This window comes from Erythranthe guttata, chromosome 6 (genome assembly GCF_056151865.1).
Source record: "Erythranthe guttata isolate IM_541 chromosome 6, IM_541, whole genome shotgun sequence".
Classification (NCBI taxonomy): domain Eukaryota; kingdom Viridiplantae; phylum Streptophyta; class Magnoliopsida; order Lamiales; family Phrymaceae; genus Erythranthe; species Erythranthe guttata.
Genome location: NC_142538.1, coordinates 13,376,159 through 13,395,105, shown reverse-complemented (window position 1 = coordinate 13,395,105; position 18,947 = coordinate 13,376,159). Strand labels below are relative to the sequence as shown.

Genomic DNA, 18,947 nt, shown 5'->3' with positions numbered 1-18,947 from the left:
TATTATATCTGGTTAATAATCTAGTTTCCGGCTAATTGATCCTCATATAGTAGAATCTCGATAAATTAATACCCGATAAATTAATAACATCGCTTAAATAATAAATTTTTCATGTCCTGACTCGGGAACAACGTGCTAAATCAATGATTCGCTAAATTTATAAGATAATACACATTCAAAAATTTTAAGAAGCCCCATATAATATATAAATTAATAATGCATAATATAATTCTTAAATTACATGGTATAGTAAATATTTTATAGATCTACGAAAGCTTAATACAATATAATTTAATTGTCGCTTGTTTCTTGTTGAAGTTTACATTACCATCAATCTCGTTCCTCACTTTTCTTAACATGGTTAGAACTTTCGGTATAGTTTTCTCATAACTCAACATAAAATCGTTCGATGCCATTGCTGCTTTAAGAGCTTCGGCTTGTGAAACAGGCTCTATAATGCATTGAACTAATAGTACAATGAATAATATACACGTAAAAAAATTAAAAAAAATGTATTTATTGAAAATAATAATAAAAGTAATTTCATAAATTAATAAGCTATTAATTAATGTATAAATTAATAATTATTAATTTATCAATAAATTAATATTTCGCTAAATTAATGAAATTTTGATGGTCCCAACTATATTAATTTATAGATGTTTAACTGTATTTCTAGTTTTCTATTTTAACAATGTTATTTACCTATTTTTTGTATTAAATATCGAATACTCTCAATTAAAAGTTTGAATTCACGACTCCTCAATACACAATTAGTTGTAGATCTCATAATTAAATTATTAATCCTCCAATGATTAAACTGTAGATAACACCAAACTATGTTTGAACATTTCGAGGAGACTATAAAAATATCATGAGGCAGATTTGGAGACGTGGTTTAAATGGGAATGGTTGGAATATCACGGGATTACAATTTCAGCTCAACTCACGAAATGAACAGTACGTAGTGTGTCCAAATAACTGACACTACCTTGACAACAACAAAAAATTAAAAAAAAATTATTGGCACTAATTTTATTGTTTTACCACTTTATGGATCTGGATAAGTAATATTAGACAAATGTTTTGATTTACTATTAAAAATTTAGTGTAAAGATAATAAGATGGACAATTGTCTATACTTGTGATTCTAAATCGAAACAATAATTAGCACCTACTTTTCTTATAGTTTAGTATATATATATATATATATATATATATATATATATATATATATATATATATATATATATATATATATAATTTTTTTATTCTAAACAAAAGCAACAATTGGCATTTATTTTTCTTATAGTTTCGTATATTTATTTTTTTATGTATCAGTTGTTACTATGTGACCAACAAGTATACTTGTGGTTGTGGTTTTATACTTTACTTGAAATAGAATTTTAATTTGTATTAACGGTAAACTATTTTTTTGGCATACTAAATGCATAGATATAGGCTTTATAGTCACAATAACTATAGTTATTGTCACACGGGTTTCTTTACTCAAGAAATTTTCGCTCGTGCGGCCTGATTTGCCCACCAAATCAGTCAGCCTTCCTCTCGATTCTCTTCGTACAAAACGCACAAACACAAGTCTTTTAAGCCAACGTAAACCATAACAAGAGTATGCAGCGGAAAACAAACACACAAGCACGTTTACGGGCAATGCCCAACCTTTATATTAATTTCCCACAAAGAATACAAAGGAGACTAAGGTGCACACACAAAATCCTCACTCAGAATGCCCACAATTGCAATCTGAACTCTCTAATGCTAGATGGGTCGGATTTGTGCACTCATAGTCAAATAAATACAAGGAAGAAGGTAGTTTTCACATAAAACTACCTAGGGACACATGGCAACACTTATACATGACACTTGGCTAACTATTACAAGTAATAAAGGGGCAGTTTTTCATGCTTTTTCAGGCCTCAACTGCTCCGTAACTTCCCTCAAATCTGCCCACAAGGCTGATTTTCGAAGCCCATCTTGATCGGGCGCGCGCGCGAGCGCCAAACGGCCCGGCCGGTTGCTAGGCAGCCCATCTGCCTTGCCTTTTCCGCACGTTTTGCTTGCATTTGCCGATTACTTGCCAGTTCTTTGCCCACACGGTCATTAGCACGCTCGCACATCGGGCTGCCTTCCTTGACTTGCCCACTTGTCCACACTTGTCAAGTCGTGGTCGATTTCATTCGAACGTTCGTTTGCCCAAGTTATCGGCCACATGCCGATTATTGCCCACGCTTGTCCGCATTGGCTGCCGAGCAATGCCCGTGCCAGCCACTAGTACTTTCGATCACCGTTCCCACTTGAATCAAGCCGATCATTGCTTTCTCGGACAAACACGCCAAATGCTTGCCCAACACTCGACCACTCATTGGCCGATTGTGTGGCTGTCTTGTGCCAACCCTTGCTTGGCACCCATTCTCGGCCATGACTCGAGTCATTACCGATATCACCGATTAAGGGGGTAACAGTTATACTATGAATTGAATAAAGTATAATTGTGAAATATTTCATTTAGTATTGTGGATATTAAATAAGTTTCCAGTCAATGAGTTACGCCGTAATAAAGGAAATTGGTATTTCCCTTTTGAGACTAGCACTTAGTGCATGTGATGTTGCGTCTCATGAATTACAATGTAGAGACATCGGCATACTGGAGTGAATTCTCATAGGATGAGTTCAGTGAACAATCCTCATCCTAGAATCTTTAAGTGGCTCCCAATAATCGAGTACAGATTCAATTTTTATAGTTGTACACCAATTACTCCTTAGGACCTAATACACCATTACAAATGCATTACAGGTCTGACTGTGTAGTGACGTGTCTCTGAATCTAATCGAAGATCACAAAAAGGGGCAATGCTCCCACAATCCAAAATCTAGTGGGAGTCCGTGCTTTGTATGTAGGTATTCGACCATTTACTTTTATTCCATGGATGTGGTGTGTTTTCGTCTAGTATATAGCCCCTGGAGTCTCTCGCTAGAGTAGAAAGTGTGGTGCTTAAAGTAAAGGGTTTCTCTGAAAATCACACAAGAAGAACTCTATAGCTTTAGAACATTCATGCAGTCATCGAACACTATTAGAGGTCTCGATGGGCCAATACCTATAGTTCGATTAGGGCATATATCATCGAAGGTACCGTACTGTACGTAATGTAGAGTCTGAGATTCTTGCAGATACTTCAATTTTATTAGGGGGTCGTGAAGTTTGTGCTTTATAGTTAGGGATTCGACTGCTTACTTTTATTCTATGGATGTCATGTGTGTTCGCTTAGGATATAGTCCATGGAGTTTGTAGCCAGAGTAGAAAGTAAGGTGCTTAGAGAAAAGAGTTTCTCTAAAAAACACCAGGAATTTAGAGGTTTAGAGCATTGACACAGTTATCGAACACTATTAGAGGTCTCGATGGGCCAACTGTCTCTAATCTGATCGGTGAATATATTGTCGAACTGATCGCACTGTTCGTTAAGTATAAACTAAGATTCTTGTAGCACTTCACTTTTAATTCAGGGGTCATGAAGCATAGTTGTTAGACACCAATCACGATCTGTTGGGTTTGAATCGATTAGACTGTCCATTGAGATTTAAAGGAGTTTTGATCTCAATCGACACGCGTGCGTATAAGAATAATGAGTTATTCGAATCAGAATAGGTTATGAACTCACAACTAGCTTACATATGAACCATTGAGGGTCACACTACTTGTGGAGTGTGATTCCTAAATATGGTGAGCTAAGAAAAAAGTTGTTGTTTTAACATACCCGGGGTTAAATATTTACTCCGGAATCCAAATAAAGTATTACAAGTTGAAAAGGTAGAGAAGATACTATTTCCAAATTTATTGATTATTGACTAAACTTTCCAAATCGAGATTTTTCCAATTCGGCAAGTCCCTTCATTTAGAAGTTTCTATTTTACAAAAATGGAAAGTATATTAACAAGGATTTTTTGTTCGTCTATGATATGTAATTCTACATTTTTTCTGAGTTATGAATTGTGATAGGCTTGGGCTTATACTATCCTAGGGTTGGAAGGAATTGAAACCTATAAATATAACTTCAAATGGAGCACATAACACAGTCTGAACCTTGAAAATAAGCTAGAAAATCATGAAGCACGGTGTTGAGGCAGCAGCGACAGTGCGTGGGTCAGCAGCTCTTGTGGTGTCCTCTTTTCATCTCAGGTTTGACTTCGTATAAATCAATTCACAACCTTGCAGCACTAAATACAAGAATATCAGAAAACAAGGGAATAAAAACGAGGAAAAAAGAAAACAATTGACGATAGACAACAGTCGGCGGGAGCGGCGCAGTGGCGGTAGCTCGTGGAGCTTGTCGATCGAGTGGAGAGATCGGCGAGACACTAAGGTTTCTTGTTGTGTTCTTCGGCTTAAGCTTACAAGTCTTTTTTCCAAACGTTTCTCACAAACGAATGTTCAGAAAATATAATAATTATATTTTTGCGACGATCATAATGTCCTCATTAATATGAGTGTCACTTAGCAATTTTCCAATTTATAAAATTAGAAACCCTAATTCAGTGGTCGTGTTAAATCGGGGAACTTCCTAATTCAGAAAGTTCACTAACTTTTTGCCTAATTATTTTCCTCTATTTATTCCCATTCATAATCAACAATTTCAACCGTTGGACTCAATCATATTGACTTATAAATGTGCAAGGATTAACAATATAATCTTAGTCCGTTGAATTCCAAGATTTCAAGTGCACAAGAAATGTGACCCTCCATGGTCTAGGAGTATACTAGTTGTGGGTCCACAACTCATTGTCATCCGAATTCGTCCCTAGAGTTATTATTAAGATGAAACTCAACTTAATCACTCAACGAATCAAGATTGGCGTCTAGCAACTACGCATCCTGATTCCTTAGATATAAATGAAGTTCATGTAAGAACCGTGTGATATAGTTAACATACAATACGATCGCTTCGATACATATGTCCCCATTGAACTAGAAGCATTGGTCCACCGAGACTTCTATTAGAGTTCAGTAATTGTGCGAACATTCTCAATAAAATAATCTATTTGTGTATGACTTAGAGAAACTCATTTCTCTAATCACCACACAATCAGCTCTGCCTAGAGACGGTTGATTATAAACTGTTAGAACACACAAGACATCCATGATTAATCAAGAAATCTAATCCCCCACTAAAATAAATACACTTCACACTAGATTTCAGACTGCATGAACATTGTGCCTTGGAGCGTTCTTCGATGAGATTCAGGGACAAGTTACGATACAACTGGTTCTCTAGTGAAGCCACGGTGATGTCTGGGTCTTAAGGATTAATGGCATACAACTATATCATACAAACCTCTACTCGATAATAAGGGAAACACTTAGAGATTTCTAGGACGACGGAGTTTAGTGAACTTATCTATATGAGTACTTACTTATGTATGTTGATGTCACAACACTGATGACTGATGAGACACAGTACATACACTAAGTGTTAATCTTAAATAGAAAAGGTTGGTATCCTCATTAATAGCGTAAATCATTGACTAAGAACCACTTTAACAATTACATTACTCTTATTAAATTATATTATAATTCAACTAGATCAATTAATAGTAATAGAGTAACTGCAAAGACTATATCTATGAACATGCAAGGGACAATAAATATAGAATGACAAAATGTATTTATTATTAAGACGAAATAGATTGTTTTTACAAGAATTATAGAAAGACCACAACCACAAATTGGCTTGTTGGTCACCTACTCTAACAATTTGATCGTGACCGATCTAGTTCTAATCCTTGGTGGAAAAATCTATACGACGTGGACCAAATTTTGGTGTTTTGAAGATGATATGGATTGGTCGAGCTATGACTTCAGATTAAATCGAAATCAGGGAAGAAAAATGCAAAACAAGTAAGTAAAATATCTTGTGAAATTTCAAGCATGTTGTTACAATTAATTTAAACACATTGTGATTGCTCCCAAATATTTTTGATAGATTTGATCAATCAAATTTAATTATAAAAAAGATTTAACTTCCGATGTATTTCAGGGCCGACCCCAATAGTTACAATAAGCAATTCAAAAATATATAACATACTTAAACACTCACTATTCATGCACATATTAAAAATTTAAAATATATATTCGCGTGGATGTGTGGATGAAATCTTTACTTAATTTACACTACTAGTATCTCACTCTTGTGATGCACAAAGTTCACCTTCAAGAAAAAATACCATACCATAAAACACGATCCAACAAAATGAAAACGATGATATAAAAGAAATAAAATTTAAGGTGTTGGAAAAAAAATATTGAATCAAATTCACTTAGAAATTGTGTAAAAACATAATCAACAATATTCGAGACTTTTTCCATAACAAAATGATACAACCAACTCCACTAATGGATTTGAATCCCGACGCCAATTTAGCAATCCAACGGTTTCTCGATATAGTAGACCAATACATCATAATCAATTCCTTATTTATCGAGTAGTTAACTTGCAAATTTTTCATTTTTCGATCCAATCCAGTGCAATGCACTACTCAAACAATATTCACATAAATGTACATTAGAGTACCTTGAACAAACGACAACATCGAATACTCTAGAAAGATCTAAGTATTGCAAATGTAACATACAATTGAACGTGGTTGAATACAAGTTTAGGAAGATATATACTAACGTGCAAAACGAAACCATTAATGAAAATTGTCGCATCTGAAACAACGTCCCAAGGAATAAAACAATGTCATCGATATTTTTTTGTTGGCTAGATCCTTGCAGCTACGGACATGATTGTCGTGCTAACAACCTGAAATCTACTCCTATTACAGAGTTTTCTTGTATGATTAATGTTTCTTCTGAGTATAACAAGAACACCGACCATGAATTTCAACCCATGAGAAGAAAGTCAGAGCATGACACGATGTTCAGAAATGTGGTCGAATAATTTTAGCATTCACTTCCTACCTCAATTAATCCTTGCACATAGTATCAGAACTAATGTACACCTTCTCTTTACCAAGAAGGAGAAGCAATAAATAATTGTTGACCAACTACACACTGTCATTAGTCGGTAAAAGGACTGCCCTCATTGGAAATAATTTGGATTTGATATGTTACTCAACAAATCCGGAAAAATGAACTACAACAACTCTAATAATGGATCTTTTGAATCGGAAATTAGCATGTTCTGAGGAATTTAACTCAAAATATCACCATCATTTTGCTGTACAAACTCCCCATTACCGATGCTTAGTAGCATCATCTCAAACTCCAATAATTATTTAACGTCTGAGGCATTAGAACTTCACTTAAGCCTTATGTTCCTATGCAACTTAAGAACCCTGCAATCTTTCCACAACTGATATGAGTTGATCGTTGCATGAACAATGCCTTGCCTTGATGATTTCAGCACCACAGGTAAAATCTTCCTGAAGTCTCCTCCAAGAATAACCGCATAGCCACCAAACGATTGGGCATTTGTGCGATATATCACATGGTCTTGTCAAATGGTTCGAAACAATATTTTATGCATCATCGAGGACTCGATTATATTTTTTGCAATTCTTCAAGTGGATGTCTTGTGTACAATGATGGGTAGTCCAAATTTAGAATGAGCAGTCCGGCCATTGAGAAGCGGCAACAATGCTATACCACTTGATGCAATACTACACACTATTTCTCCCCTCGAACGGACTACAATAGACGAATTACTCCAGATTTGTTGTTCTCGTTCCTCCATGGCCATAAAGGAAGTACATCTCACCATATACATCACCCATGATGGTATCGTAAGTTCTTCTCTGCTCCTCTGTGATGGAATATGGATGTTGTTTTAGTTCTTTAGCCATTGCAAAGACGTCATATCCAACTCATCGCGTATCAATTTGTTCTATGTTGTATGTATCTGCAATCCTATTGGCATTAACATTGTGTCATAATTATGTAAACTCTTGTCGTAGATCTGTATGATCATCTCAATTTTCATCAGCACGCAGTTCTTCAAATTATCATTTGATAAAAACAAACATGCAAACGTATAGAAAATAAGGCAAATGTGATTTAAACAAATTAGAAATGGAACTAACAAATGATAACAAAACATAAAAAAATAGATACCCTGGATTATCATGATGCCGATGGTGCTTGTATGTAATATCATCGGCTCACTTCGACCAAAAACTCTCCCAAGCGTGTTCTGGTCTACTTAAACTGTTAGAAAACAACATAACAATGAACAACCTTCTAATGTAGTCTCTACTTTCCCAACTATACGCTTCTCTGATTGCATCTATTTATTCCTTGTCATCATCCAAGAACTCCAAAACATAACACACATCCTCAAATCTTGCGTAAACCTTGTTATCCACAGCTTGGATGTCTTCATAACTTGTGACCTCTTTGGATATTGAGCAAGAGTCTCAGATAAATGCTTCCCTTTCTCTCATACACGTGCGAGGATCCTTCTTATACACATAATGTCATGGAAACTCTGCATACCGTAATTCCCTAGTTGGTGGGTACTTCTTATTCGCCTCGAACAAAGCCAGGAACGATGTTATTGGTAGACAACCCGTGTAAGACAATTTGTAAAGTGTAGTTATCGCTGAATACAACTGGATGATTATCGGGGAGGTGGAACCTCAATCTAAACACGAGTGGATGTGTGTACTGTATATCAAATTCTACTCCACATCGCCTCGCAAATAGACATGTATGTCCAGTAATACATCTTAATTTTCGAGACTGAGTTTGAAAAAAATATTGTCATGACCCGATTGTGTCCCTTGTTGACATACTTGAACATATACTTAATTGATTTGCTCTGGTTCGACATATACTCAATGTTGAAGTGACCTATGCATTTATTCAACAATGCACTATTGTAAGGAACGACAAACCTGTTGTCAAGAATAGTGTTATTCTCCAAAATCGTCCTTCCAACATCCCTTATCCTATATATAGGGTAACCATCATACCCGACATCAGTTTGTTGTACAAACCTCTTTGGAAACCTATTCGTGCAAACGCCATTCTTCAAGCACGGAGAATTAAAATTTATTTGACCGCACGGACTGTGAATCATGTATTTCTCCATGAAGTTGTACATCTTTCGGTCGGTTTCTTACGGGAATAGATTTTCATGTGGCGGTACATTGATCAAACGTTAATCCTGGTGTTTACGTAGTAAAGTAGAAATAAAAACACTTCATACCAGCAAATGATCGTATTATACTGGAAGAGGTTAGCAGGTTACACTAAATATGAAGTATAAGAGAGATACAATTTCCCATGCGGTGCTCAAATAGGGTGCTTGTCTTCAAGTTAGGAGAAAAGTGGAGAATATGTATTAATTTTTATTTAAAGAGTAAATGAATTGAGGGACAGTCAGTAGAGGAAATGAAACTGAGATATTTTAGACGACACGTATATTTGTGTCATTTTACTCATTAAAGCCCCTATGTAGGACCTATATGCTAATTATAAGAGTGAATTTGGTACGGTTGCCCAACTAAATCCCACATAGCATTGTTACAACTTGCAACATGAATGCTTTGGTATTGCAAAATTCATTACCGTTGTCCTATCAAAAATTTCGGTATACCAAAATTTTGGTATGATAAGGTATGGTAATACTTACTGCCAAATCTATTGGACTAGTATTTGGATTAAAAATATATATATATATATATATATATATATATATATATATATATATATATATATATATATATATATATATATATATGTTAGATCAATTTAAGACATAAGTATATTTTAATTGCCGAAAAACTAATATTTATAAAATTGCTCCCTTATTTTCCATATGTTTTTATGTTATTTTTTTTAGGCACATAAATTTTCTTAATATATGTTATATACACATTCTTGTGAATTATGTCTAAAATAAAATTACAAAATAAAAGTTATGTACATGGATTACGAGATGCCTGCAACCATATTTCTTCACTAGATAAATACGGAGAGGGATTGTTTGGTTCAAGTCTACCTTTCATAAACTTGTCTCGTTGCTTTCTCTATGCATGGTGATTAGGCAAAAATTGTCGATGGCAATCAAACCATGAAGTTTTATGCCGTTACCAAGACGAAATGGCTTTGTTCGCTCCATGCAATAAGGACAAGATAACCGACCATGAGTAGTCCACCTAGATACCATGCCATAGCAGGAAAATCATTGATGGTCCATAAAGATGTAGCTCTCATTTGAAAGTTTACTTTTTTAGACACGTCATGAGTTTGAACCCCTTCATTTCATAACACCTTCAACTCTTGAATTAGAGGACGAAGGAACACATCTAAAATCTTTCATGGACTTTTTGTGCCTAGGATAACCATATTCAGAAATATATATGGTTTCTTCATACACATACCCGGAGGAAGATTGTACACAACCAAAAGGACAAAACCCGTCGGTGCAGAACCCAAGACGGATATTACATGTTTTTGATGAAAATGACCGGTACGTCTCATCAAAGTGCTTCCATGATTTACTATTTGATGGGTGTGCCATACTTTCATCTACACATTGATTTGTGTAGTGCCAAGTCATTTGTTTAGCAGTCTCATTGGACATTTAAAACCACTGCAGTCTAGGAATTAGTGGCAAGTAACGCAAATCATTGTGAGGAATATCTTTTCTAGAATTTAAGTTTCCAGGCTTGTATCGATCATGCCCACAAATTGGACATCTAGTTTTGTGACTATTCTCTCTATAGTACAAAACACAATTGTTAATGCACACATCAATCTTCTCATAACCAAGACCAAGACTAGCGGCCATCTTCTTTGTTTCATACAAGCTGCTAGGCAATTTCCCATCTCCAGGCATCATGTCTTTAATTGTTGACATGAGACAATCGTAACATGCTTGGGGTAAGTTGAATTCTGACTTAAGATTTAATAGTTGAGATACAGCTGAAAGTTTAGAATGTCTTTACAACCATCCCATAATGATTCGTCTGCATATGTCAATAACTTGTAGAATGTTTGCGCATCAGGATTAGGCTCCTGGTGATTATAACCCGGATGTTCATCTTCATTACTCCAATCAAAATTGGGTTCACCAGCATCAATCATCATCGACCTCATCCCAATACCTCCCTCGAGTCTAGGAATTGAAGATTCCTCATTATTTTGATTATTATTTGTAGAAGATTGTCCACGTACAGTGAACATACAAGTACTATAAGATTCTCCGTGTGCTATTCATACGGTGTAACTACGTTCAAATCCATTCCTTTTTAGGTGAAAATGCACCTCTTTTCGAGTTAAATATTTCTTATTGCAACACTTCGAGCAAGGACATCTTATCTGATCTCGATGTACAATACCGTTTTGCGGGTAAGCAAAATCGAGAAATTCAATAACCCCCTTCTTAACTTCATTAGTCATACATCAACTGTTATCTAACCGATGCCACATCCAACTAGGATCGACTGACATAACTATATCATATTGGAATATATTTAACAACAACTTCTAAGAGTTATAAAGTTAATGTAAATTGGTATTGGAATATATTTAGTAATTGAGAATATATGGCAGCATATTACCTTGAACAAAATACCATTCTTGCAAACTAAATTTCTCCAAATAAACTTCTTTTAATGTGAAACAAGCATATATGGCGGCATATTATTTCAATTATTTCAATTACATAAACAAAAATCGGCATATTCCATCAAAGTGATAGGTGAATTTTTCAAACTGAATTGCACAGGATTCATACAATAATCATATTTCAGAATAGAGATAATGAGCAGCTATTATTCACCTAAATAAACAACTGAAAAGAATAAATCATATTTACAAAATAATAATCATATACCTGAAGAATTGGCGAGTTTTGTTGGCTAGAATTTTCGACTCAATGATTTTGAAAAGATTTGGAGTTCATACGACAGACGACGGAGGATGGTGATGATAAGTCGGAGCGTGTCAGAGCTGCATACGGGAAACGTGGACAGTGGAGACTGTGGAAGACGAAGGAGCACGGCAATTGCGTATGGAGAGGAGAAGTTGGTTTGGGAAGAAAGTGCAAACAACGTGGTAAAGTTTTGAGATAAATCTCTTGGGCTCCGTAATTGGTTTCGGTGAATTATATTATTAGGGTTTATCTATTAAAATACACAAGTTTTTATGGTATTGAATTAACAATTACTTAACTTATAAATCTTATATATAAAAGAAAGAAACGCTGGGCAACCCTAAGAAACCCTAATGACATTTCTGTAATTATTTATTTTAAATATTTTTTATGTACCTTTCTACCTATATTTTTCAACAAATCAAAATTGATACTGAATCGTGAAGAATCCTTTCGCCTTCAATCTTTTCTTTTTCATAATATATCTCAAAAATCAAATCTTAAGAGATAAAGAAAGAAATTCGATTTGTTAAATCTTAACCTATTTGTTTGGATTATAAATCTTACTACTTAAAAAATACTAATGTTATATAAAATATGAATAATACTATCTTCTTAAATTTTACTATATTAAAGTATTATATTCTTTTTATGTATTAAATTGATATTTTTTTTATCACTTTTAAAATACAATCCCGTGCATCGCACGGGGAAAAGTGCTAGGCAACCCTAAAAAAATCCTAATGGTATTTCTGTAATTATTTATTTTTAATATATTTTCTCCACTAATTTCTAACTATAACTTTTAACAATTATCAATCTCCGGTTTTTCATCAATATATCTCAAATCTTAAGAGATAAAGATAGAAATACGATTTTTTAAAATCTTAATCTATATATTTGGATTATAAATCTTAATACGTCAGATTTAAAAAAAATCAATGTTATATAAAATATGAATAATACTACATTATTAAATTTTACTATGTTAGCGTACGATATTTTCTTTTTATGTATTAAATTGATTATTTCACTTTTGAAATAATATCCCGTGCATCGTACGGGGAAAAAATTCTAGTTAGTTTTTAATGCAAGAGTCCTATTGAAAATTGAAATTATATGACTTCAAACTTAAAATTTTCCTATTCCAAAGTTCCGAAGTAATTTGCTGGACGTGCAATGGGGTGGGTTAGTTTCTCTCAATTTTTTTTCTTTTTTTTCCATCATAGGAAATAAAGTTTATCTCTTTTTTTTTTTCCTTTTTTTTTTTTGTGATCTGGGTGGGTTATATTGTAATTACTAATTAATGTAGATGATTTTTTTTTTCTCTAAAAAATATTCTATTAATTCCAACATATTATGAAAATTGACAAACCGAGACTAATTTTTATGTGTTTAAATTTTCTTTTTTCTTTTTTAAATTGTGTAACATTGAAAGTTCTTTCATTAAACAAAGGGGTGAAAGTTGGATGGAACGGATCGTAATTAGCCTTTTCAGAAAACTTGATTTCGACGTAATATCGGCGACGGGGTAGCAACAATAAATGGTGTTGTCGCAAGATCCACAACGGATTACCGATGAACTTTAAAACCCTCGCAGACGTAGCGACTATTCACCATTGAAACTTGATTTCGTCGGAATATGGGCGACGAAGTAGCAACAACAAATGGTGTTGTTGCGAGATCACCATCGGATTACCGATGGACTTTAAATCGCTCGCAAATATTTATTAGTTCGTCACACATGATCTGACGGCAACTTTGTCACTAAATATTGACAGACATTTTTGTCGCTACATTTCTGTCAGTAAAGCTCAATTTTGTGGCTCCCCCATTAAATTGGCAACGGAAAAAATACGGTCGCAGCATTACAGATGAATTACTGACAAAATACAGCTAAAAGATAAAATTACTGATGAATTTGCAACGAACTTTAAATCCCTCGTCGCAGTAACGACCATTTACCAACGAAACTTGATTATGTCGTAGTATTGCGACAGAGTAGCAACAAAAGATGGTGTTGTCGCAAGATTAGCAATAGAGTACCGACGAACTTTAAATCTCTCGCAAACATACATAATTTTGTCACAAATCTGTCGGCAATGTGTTAGTAAATAGTGACAATCGTTACTGTCACTAAATTTCTGTCGCTAAAGCCCTGTTTTCTTGTAGTGTACGTCACTACTAAAGATTACATTCAATGTATGTTTGTTATTCCCAAAGGTTATAACGAGCATCTCCATCCAACCATGATATATTTGGAGAGCTATAAATTTAAAATATAGAATTTTATCTTATGTAAAGAGAACAATTCAACTCCAATGGTAAGATATTTTAGCTCAGATGATACAATAACAGAGGGAAATGTTATATGTAGCATTCAACTATTCATGTTGGATATTTTACTATTACAATCAAATATATTTTATTTATTTAACTTTCTTTAAATCAATTTTATTTATTTTAAATAATTTGATTTATTATTGCTAGTTAGTGGGCAGCTATTTATAGCTTAGTGATTAATTATCTTAGCACGTGTTTAATTAATACACTAACTCATTATCTTCTCTAGCGTGTTTATTTCATGTAGAACAAGGAGCTCTCTCGAGTTCTATAAATAGGAGAGAATTTTGGGTGTTGGAACGCCTCCTACTGCACCTTGTTTTGTTTGTTTTTTTTCCTCACTTTGTTTTCAATATCATTAAAAGAGATCGCTACTACTTTCTTTTGTATTCTTTGAATACTGGTTTAATAAAAGTTTTTCACTGTAAAAGCACATCCACAAATTATATCACAAGTTATATACTTGTGGTATAACTTGTGGATAATGATTTAAATTTTATGTTGTTTTAATTTTTGCTGCACAACATTTCTTTACACAATTTTTTGTTCAAATTTTATGCCCTAACGTTTCAATTTTTACCACTTATCTTTCTAGATGCTCTTATAATAACTAGTTTTAACTAGTAAAAAATTATTTTGCATACTTGGAGTAGTATATTTTCTCTTTATGTAAGTTTTTTAAATAAAAGTTATAATTCTATTTATTTTGTTTATTAATATTTCGGTATGGTACAATAATACCATAGTAATGATATTGAGTACCCTTGTCCTACTAAAATATTTCGACACAGTACGTTATTCGACCATTGTCGTTCGATAGAAATTTATTGGTAGAAAATCGGTTGGTAGGGCAATTGCATGAAGAAATCCACGCTAGCTAACTATCTTATAAAACAAAAACCCTACTTTCTTGCTTCTAAATGGATTTAAATTTAATTTTAAAAATAAAAATAAAAAGATAAACAAATACACTTCAAAAGTAAAACTACAGCCTACTAACAAACATGACCTGACAGATCTCCTTTCTCCTCTCCACCACCAACCGGGGAAAAAGGCAACAAAAAAAAAAAATTAATAAAAAAATAAATAGAAGAAAAAAAAGGAAGTAAAGAAATAGAAAGAAAAGAAGAAATAGATGATTAATGCCAGAATGCTGCTTTTTCTAGTGATTCTTGCTGCCAGTCCACATACAATCAATTACAAAAGGAAATTAAATGAATCGTAGGACAACGGGAGAATTACATTTTTGACCCCTCATATTTCATCCGATTCCACTTTTGGTCCTTATTGTTCTGAAGTGAATAAAATACATATTAAAAGTTCAATTTCAAACACATTTAGTCTCCTCGGTTACTTGACTTGCGTGTTCACACTTAATGGAAAACACAATTTTGCACAATTTCTTCGTCATCTATTTCATCGTCGGTAGCGGCGCCTTCCTTGCTGAAGCATCTGCTCTCAGCAAAAGAAGACGGGGACTGTGACGGTAGCGGGCAGACAGCGAGATCCCAAAAGTAGTTACTTTCTTAAATTTATTTTTTCTAATTAAAACATATAAAATAGTAAAATAATAGTTAAAACTATATTCATTTCCTGCTCCAAAATAATTTTAAATTTCAATTTTTTGCCCAAAAATTGGGTTTTCCATTAGATGTGAACGGGCAAGTACAGAGGGGACCAAATGTGTTTAAAATTGAACTTTTGATGTTTATTTTGTTCATTTTAAAGTAAAATAGGATCAAAAGTGAAATCGGGTCAAATAGGATGGCCCAAAACTGTATTATTCTCTAGGACAGATATCATAAGTTAGGTGAGCCACCATATTGCAAGTGATGATTAAAACTAGGGGTGGGAACGAGCCGAGCTCGAGCCAAGCTCGGCTCTTTTGGCCAGCTCGAGCTCGAGCTCGAGTCCATGTTCCCGAGCTCGAGCTCGAGCTCGAGCTCATCGAGCCAATTTTTTTTGGCTCGAGCTCGAGCTCGAGCCAATTTTGGCGAGCTCGAGCTCAGGCTTATTAATTTTTTTTATTTTTTTTTTATTATTTAATTTTTTTATTAAAATTATTTTTTTATTAGAAATTATTCATAGGAAAATAAAAAAAATTATAAAATAAATAATGAACTCTAGATATATATATTTTTTATTTTTTCTATTATTATTATTATTATTATTATTATTATTATTATTATTATATTTTATATAATTATGAATTATTTAAGTAATATAGATTTGTTTTTATTTAAATACTAGATATATTTATTATTATAGACTATTTACTATTTAGTTAATAATAATAATAATAATAATAATAATAATAATAATAATAAGAATAATAATAAGAATAATATATATATATATATATATATATATATATATATATATATATATATATATATATATATATATATATATATATATATATATATATATATATATATATAAAAAGAAAAAAGAAAAAAAAAAAAAAAAAAAAAAAAAATAGAAGGCAGCTCGCGAGCCGGCTCGCGAGCTGTCGAACAGCTAATTTTGGGCTCGAGCTCGAGCTCGTCCGAAGCTCGAGCTCGTGAGCTCGAGCTCGAGCTCGAAAATCCCGAGCTCGAGTTCGAGCTTTTTTCGAGCCGACTCGTTGAGTTCGCGAGCCGGCTCGGCTCGTTTACCACCCCTAATTAAAACAAGTCAGATCAGCTAGCAAATCATAATTAACTTAAATATGTACATATATCTAATAAAATAAGTTTGTGGGTCAGTTCTAATTCTTTAAAATCAACTATTTATTCTACGAAAAGAATCTACCTCAAGAATAATAATTTACTGAATTTAATGCAGTTAGATATTGAGGGTAACGAATGTTTACCGAATTCTTTGAATGCATTGAAATAATTCACATCATATGGAATTCCGAAAAAAAAAAACAATTATTAAACAAGTCTCTTTTATATAAAAAATCGTAATTGGATTGATCGTCTTAATGAAATTAAAAAAAAATATATATATACTCCTAAATAAAATTCCACAGAAGATATTCCCATCTTTTCCGGATAAATTAAAATAAAATACTCACTTTTTTTTAAACAACATATTCGTAATTGGATTTATTTTCTTAATGAAGAAGAAGTAACGTAATGTATTAATAATATATATCAGTCCCAGAGAAAATTAAATGATTAATTCATCTGCGAATCCCACAAGTATTCATTCTTAATTAATGTAAAATATAAAAATACACAGTTGAAAAAAAAATAAAAAAAAATTGAACGATTCCACCATTAATCCTCACCGACAGCCAATTCAAGAAAAAAAAACAATATGGAAATTAAAAAAAAAAAAAATATGTTCAGTCAATTGTTTGAAGAGTTCCCCTAAAAAAAAAAGAAAAAAAAAACATGCCTAATTTTAATGAGCGACGGCGAGCGGCGGCGCGTAGCCGAGGCTTCTCTGATTAGGCAAGGCGAGCATCGCCGTATGGTCGATGAAATCCTTGAGCGCCACCACCGCCTGCAAAATAGTACGGAGATCGTCGGCGCAAGGGAATCCGGGATTCCCGGTTCTCCTGACGGCATAGACATAGAAAGTGATGCACCCTTTCCGGAACTTGAACCGGGCCATTTCGCAACCGGTCAGCCCCCTTATCAGCTTCTTGTTCACCTCCCCCAGCGGTATCTCCGCCGGCCACGACCGCTCCACCGCCGCCTTCATACCCTCCGACTCGAACACGAACACCACCACCTTCGATTTCTTCGTCCCCAGCCCCAGTGTCAGCGTGTGCCACGCGTGGTGCGCTAGGATGGTGAAGTTTGTCGGGAGGAAGGCGGCGGCGGAGGCCAGGGTGGGGGGTTTGTTCGCCGCCGGCGGGAGAGAGAGGAGGCGGAGGATCTCCGGCGGCCGCGCCCGCCGTATCGTGAACGATTTGACGATGATTTGACCGCCGAATCGGAGGCCCTTTACATCGGAGCAAGGCTTGAATGAGTACTCGGTGGCGGGTTTGGTTGTTTGATCGTTGGGGTGTTGATTTTTCTGCTTTTTGCTCTTCTTTTTGGGTTTCTCTTCCATCGGCGGCGGCGCCGCGGCGGCGGTGGATGGTGGTGGGGTGGTTGTGGGAAGTGGTTTAATTTTCTGTTTTTTGGTGAGAGAGTGATGATTGATGAGGTATACCAGATCTTTGGTAATAAATTGTGCCAACCGTAATCTTTTATTGAAATGAAATTATTATTTATTTATTTCCTGAATGTCCTTTTTTTATTTTTAATTACATAAATATGCACTACATCGAATTTTGGTTGTGTTACTTTTTATATTTTTTTTATATTTTTGAAGTCTTGTTTACTTTACATTATATTTGGAAAGCATATTTTCTATATTATGTGCAACTTTATTTGATTAGTGCTATCACATCACCATTTTATAATGTTATATTACATATATATCTTCTAAATTTAGTTTATTAGATTATATGTTTTTTTTTTAATATGTTTATTAGATTATATGTTGGACCCAATTGATAAGAACTATATGGATAGAGTCAATTGATGTCATCTTGCAAAATTTAAAAGGGGGCAACTATTTCAAATACTAACTTTTGCTTACTTGAATACTACCAAGTTTAAAATCAAAATTGAGTACATATTTATCAGTTTTTTCTTACTTTAAAACCAAAATAAAAAGAAAATTACAAAAACACCATTTCATACAAAATATCAATTATATCAA

At 33.9% G+C, this 18,947-nt stretch overlaps 1 protein-coding gene across 1 annotated transcript; it reads right to left on the bottom strand.

Annotated features, from left to right (window-relative positions):
* Positions 1 to 17,414: 17,414 nt before the first annotated feature.
* On the bottom strand, positions 17,415 to 18,557 carry LOC105962661 (uncharacterized). The gene has a single exon (XM_012986973.2). It carries the CDS (start codon positions 18,288 to 18,290, stop codon positions 17,634 to 17,636), a length of 657 nt encoding a protein of 218 aa, XP_012842427.2. The 5' UTR covers positions 18,291 to 18,557; the 3' UTR covers positions 17,415 to 17,633.
* Positions 18,558 to 18,947: the final 390 nt, after the last annotated feature.